Source organism: Nicotiana tabacum, chromosome 10, assembly GCF_000715075.1.
Source record: "Nicotiana tabacum cultivar K326 chromosome 10, ASM71507v2, whole genome shotgun sequence".
Lineage (NCBI taxonomy): Eukaryota > Viridiplantae > Streptophyta > Magnoliopsida > Solanales > Solanaceae > Nicotiana > Nicotiana tabacum.
In genome coordinates, this window is record NC_134089.1 from 6,974,815 (window position 1) to 6,980,176 (window position 5,362).

The following is a 5,362-nucleotide window of genomic DNA, read 5'->3' on the forward strand; positions in this document are numbered from 1 at the left end:
TTCGAATACAGATTACTAATAAGTGAGTATATGAAATGAAAAAAATTTTGAGAACTTCATTTTATAAAGTAAAAAAATTGAATGAATTTAATGTTGATTGCATCGTAACTGAAATGAGAAAACCCATAAAACATGCTTCCTCTGTCCCACCTTATGTGGCACCTTTTTTTGAGTTAGTCCCCTTTTTATATTTGGTATAATTTAACTTTGATTTTTTACCCCTTAATGAGATGATTTCTAGCCTTATAAGTTTGTATGGTTTTATTTTGGATTATAAGTTTCAAAAGTCTTTCATTATTTCATAAACTTCATGTCCAGTCACACATCTTCATATAAAATAGGACGGAGAGAGTATAATTTATATGACAAAAATAAATGATAAGTTAGATTATTAGATATACGTACGTGGCTAACAAATGAATAGAGAAATATAATTCAGTAAAAACGTAAAATAAGATTGACAGAAAACTATTTTGGTTATATTAATTAGAGGAAGATATTAAGTTATTAAAAATCAATACGAAAATAAAGAAATAAATTTATCAATACTAAGAAATAATTATATAAATAATATACTATATAAAGAGAAATTTTGGGGCCCTTAAATTCTTGGAGCCTAAAGCAAGTGCTTCACTTGGACTCGACGCAAGGAATGAGAAGGAAAGACTAAAGGTGGATCAACGATTTGAACTTGACAGATTTCGCCTTTAACTTAGCACTTAATTCACTGTATATTTTAAATTATGAATGCAAAACATAAATTAACGTTAATATTTTTGCATATAACCATGAACTATCTTAATAATACTGAATTCAATTGAACCGTAGGTGATAAGTCCGCTGCAGGGAAAGTCCAAATCTGTATGCTGATAAATTCTAAAAAATTATTAGAAGTGCTGAAAAAGAGTTATATACAAACAGTTTTCTTCTACCTTTGCTCATCTTAGGTGTCGGTACGTCAAGCAAACAATTAGCCTCTCGAATGAACAACCTAACGAGTTCAAAAGATCCTTCAACTAAGTTGGGCCGGGTGGAATCCAGTCAGGCCCAGCCCGATTAACATGCATAGACTATGGTGAAAATAGTACGGGCTAGTCAGTTTTCAGACTGATTAATTGAAAAATAGTCAGCGTTTGCAAAGTCATTAAAAAATAGCCACTATTTTGGTGCAACACGAAAAGTTCCAGCATAATATACTCGAGATTGGAATACATGTGTATGAATTTCTAGCATATTATGTTTGACCAGTATATTATACTGGAACTCCAGTATATTATGCTGGAATATTTTACGAAATTTTGAACAGTGTTTTTGTTCATATTTATTTTAACATGAAAAATGGCTAAATTTCGATTAATTTTGAAACTGTGACTATATGTTATTTTCATGATTGTGGTATTATATACGATTGGATTATTGATTGGCTGATTAGAGGAATTATCGGGATTCTACTGTTATAGGGGAAACTCAAACGTTTTTTTTTTTTAAGTTTAATACTTGACTAATAGCCTGTTTGGCCAAGCTTCTCCAAGTTGAGAAGCACTTTTTTTTAAAAAAAAAATTGCTTTTTTTCTTCTAAAGTTGAAGTGGTTGGCCAAGCTTTAGGAGGAAAAAAAGTATTTTTGAAGAGAAACAGAAGCAGAAAAAAGCAGTTTCTCCCCAGAAGCACTTATTAAAGAAGCACTTTTGAAAAAAATACACTTAGAAACACTTTTTAAAAGCTTGGTCAAACACTAATTAATGCTTAGAAGTTCTTTTTAAATTAATTAACCAAACACAAATTGCTTCTCAGCAAAAGTATTTTTGAAAAAAAAACACTTCTTAAAATAAGCTGATTTTTCTGGTTTGGCCAAACAGGCTATAAGATGAATAACGGTTCGTTTGGTGTGAGTAGTTGCTCGCTAAGTGCCAATTACGCCCTTTAGAATTGGGTCGTAAATATTTGTACAGAGAATCATTTCGAGTCGTTATTTAACTTCTGGCCAAATTTAAATAAATTTTGCAAGAATAGATCGGTTACCTACTTTATTTATTTTATGATAGAAGCCTTTTCAGAAACTTATAAACTTGTTTTGGAATAACAATATCTACTGTACTAAGCTCAAAACAGCTTTCAACCAAAGGAACATTAGAAATAAAATTATAATTTCAAGCTCTTTTTGGAATCACTTTCAAAGGTTGCTTTTTTCTTGCTGTAATTCCCATGCTCTCGTCCATGTTCATGTATTTAGGAGTAACATTACCAGGAAGCTCCCAATTGAATTCATGTAGCAATGATCCAAACGCGAAATGCATCATACGATGACCTAAAGAAAGGCCAACGCACATCCTTCTACCTGCACCAAATGGAATTAACTCGTAATTCTGTCCCTTAACGTCTACGTTTGAGCCAAGAAACCTCTCGGGTTTGAACTCAAAAGGATCGTCCCAACATTCAGGATCTCGTCCAATTGACCAAGCATTTACCAATAATTGAGTGCCTTTTGGTACGTCGTACCCCATGAACTTTGTATTTTCAATTGCTCTTCTTGGAATCAAGAAAGGTAGGGGAGGATGTAAACGTAGCGATTCTTTTAGCACGGCTTGCATATATGGCAAATTGTCTATGTCACACTCTTCAAACTTCCTATTTGGGCCTACTACTTCTAAAATTTCTGCTTTCACTTTTACCATTGCTTCTGGATTGCGCAAAAGCTCAGTTAATGCCCACTCTACGCTGTTGCTAGTCGTCTCTGTTCCGGCTAGAAACATTTCCTATAATTTCATATGTAGAGTAAATTTCAGGATAAGAGTAGAATTTATAACCTTAATATATTAGAAAAACATATGTCCAAATTGATACATATATATAAACATAAGGGGCCAAATTCAAGTCCAACTAAACATAGAAGAGTAATCTTTTAGGAGGTGAATTGAGTAAATTATGGACCATATAGCAATTTGCTCAACTATACATATAATAAATAGTCCAGCATATCGAAGAACCGAATCGAACCGAACACAACAAGAAATATCGAATCGAATCGAGCTAACTACTGTTTGGTATCGGTATATCCAATTGAAACTAAAGTACCAAATCAAAGTTCTTAAAAATCAAACCGAAGTATCGAACATGTTGGGTGTATTTATAATCTCACTTTAAAATCTAAAAGGGCAGTCTGATACACAAAATATTCCATGTTCACGTAGGGTATGGAAAGGCCGCACCTCAAGTATAATGTAGACAACTTACACTATGCTTACGGCTCAAATCCTTAACCTATAAGTCAAACGGAAACAATTTTATTGTTGCTCCAACTTTACCTATAAGAGTAAAATGAGTAATTCGAAGGCTTTAAAAAACTTACCATTATAGTCATTGTGATCTCATGTTCCGATAATTTGGCTGGTTCATCTTTTCCATTGCCCTCAAAATCAAGCAACACATCCATCAAATCTTTCCTCTTTTCTCCACCTTTTTGTCTTTCTTCAATTCGTTCCTTAAGATATCCAAAAGTAATTTCTTTAGCCTTTCCCATGTCACGTTCCATTTTCTTTCTTAAACCTTGTATGTCAAACCTCTTAAGACATGAAAATATGTCTGAAATATTTGGAACACCAGACCACTCCATAATTCCAGTCATGGCTTTAAAGAACTCTGACCCTTTTTCTGACTCCGGATCCGCCAAGTCCTTAGACAACATCAAATTACCTAGCATTTTTTTTTCAGTACGAAATATTAAACTGCAATCACGAAACAAATATAAATAAAGTATAACATTTTATCAACTTACCTAGCATATTAAACGATGCGAGGAACACATAACGTGTTACTTCAATCCCGCTTCGATCAACATTTTCCAAATTCGATTGTTTTTCGATCCATTGAAGCATTTTATCCATGGATTTTCGCCTAATTTGCACGGTTTCATTTATCCTTTTGTTAACAAACATTTCCACAGTGCATATCCGCCTTTGCAATCGCCAATAATTGCCATATGGGGCTAAAGCCATTGACACTTGATAGAAATTATGTGCAAGATTGACATCAACTATGTTCCTGTCTGCAAAGGTAACATCATGGTTCTTGAATAATTCAGCAGCTGCCTGCAGGGGGGAGCAACCATTATAGTTACGGGTTCGACAGTGAAATCAGAAATTTCGCAAAAGTGTTCAAAATTTAATATACATAATATAAGTTTCTACATATATACATATAGTATAATTTTTCGATGAAGGCCGTTTGTTGATCAGCCTTCCAATGTATGTGGCTACGCCACTGGAGTTCAACAGAACCAAATCATGTATTTGTATTAAAAGATCATTTAATATGTATAAATAATCTATTCAGAACCCTGTAAGCAAAATGGATGGTAATTCACAACCCCGTAAACTAAAAATTCTGATTCCACCTCTGACTACCTGTGCTGTTTGAACGACTATTGTGTTCATTGAGGACCCAATCTTTAACCATACAATAGGGCCATATTTTTGTTTCAAATTGGCAACTTTCTTGTATGGCTCTGATCCAGCAAGATCAAACATGTTACCAACAATTGGTAAACCAGGAGGACCTGGAGGTAGCTTTACGTTAGAAAAAGATGATTTATTTTTGGTAATTAATAGAATAAAAGCTGGTAAAATGATGATGGATGACCAAAAAATGTAGCTCCATTCCAACTCCATTTCTCTAGATTTTGGGGAGGAGAAGATGATGAGATGATTGAGTCTTTGCTTTTGTTATTTTGTGCACACTTAATGTGGTGTCACTTAAATAATCATTTATGAGGACACATTTAGCTATTATTGCATCCCCAAAATACTTGCATAGGTCACAGGATGACTATTATTTTTTATTTTTTTTAGTACCCGGTGTTCGGTATTTGTATTGGGGTCCAACTAATCTCAGATTTATGTCGAGAAGTTTCATAGTAGCGGTAACATGCTTCCTAATAAAAGCGATTCTACACCCAAGGTTCGAACCCGAAACTTGTCGTTAAAAATAAAAGAGTACAATCCTCTTTGGTAACTATTATTTTATTGAAATATTCTAGAGTACAAAGTCGACTTTCTTGACCTAGCTAACTGGCTTTTGGTGTCTCAAATTTTTTATCCTACTTAATTTCTTTTCTGATATTTTTAGATGTTGCGTCTATTTTTAAATGAAACGTTAAAGTACATTCCACCGATACAATAATTATATGGGATCTACTTGTACTGTTCTTATACAAATTTGTACTATAGTTTACTTCTTCAATTAAATAAACACAATATACAGTCTTTGTTTTCCAACAGAGAACAGATGCTCAATAATTTATATTTTCCTTCAATAATTTTTTTCGTTGTTTTCATACATATTAAGAATTTATATTTTAACATTAGT

General features: G+C 33.1%; 1 protein-coding gene across 2 annotated transcripts; it reads right to left on the reverse strand.

Moving 5' to 3' along the window:
- Positions 1-1,988: 1,988 nt before the first annotated feature.
- Positions 1,989-4,734, reverse strand: LOC107811348 (cytochrome P450 76A1-like). 2 transcript variants are annotated; one of them, XM_075222545.1, is made up of 5 exons: positions 4,402-4,734; positions 3,774-4,086; positions 3,348-3,691; positions 3,233-3,259; positions 1,989-2,754 (listed from the first exon to the last, which is right to left on the reverse strand). In XM_075222545.1, the coding sequence occupies exons 1-5, from the start codon at positions 4,663-4,665 to the stop codon at positions 2,149-2,151; spliced, it is 1,554 nt and encodes a 517-aa protein (XP_075078646.1). In that variant the 5' UTR covers positions 4,666-4,734; the 3' UTR covers positions 1,989-2,148. The 2 variants fall into 2 exon arrangements, with proteins under 2 accessions (XP_075078646.1, XP_016491741.1); XM_016636255.2 differs by lacking the exon at positions 3,233-3,259 and having other exon boundaries at positions 1,990-2,754; positions 4,402-4,733.
- Between the last annotated feature and the right edge of the window lie 628 nt (positions 4,735-5,362).

What these genes read in the sequence shown, in the direction of transcription:
- LOC107811348 (XM_075222545.1), bottom strand. Translation starts at nt 4,665, where the DNA reads ATGGAGTTGGAATGGAGCTACATTTTTTGGTCATCCATCATCATTTTA. An exon ending in TAGTCGTTCAAACAGCACAG is followed by an intron (nt 4,087 to 4,401) that starts GTAGTCAGAGGT and finishes TCCCCCCTGCAG; the next exon opens with GCAGCTGCTGAATTATTCAA. An exon ending in CGCATCGTTTAATATGCTAG is followed by an intron (nt 3,692 to 3,773) that starts GTAAGTTGATAA and finishes AAAAAATGCTAG; the next exon opens with GTAATTTGATGTTGTCTAAG.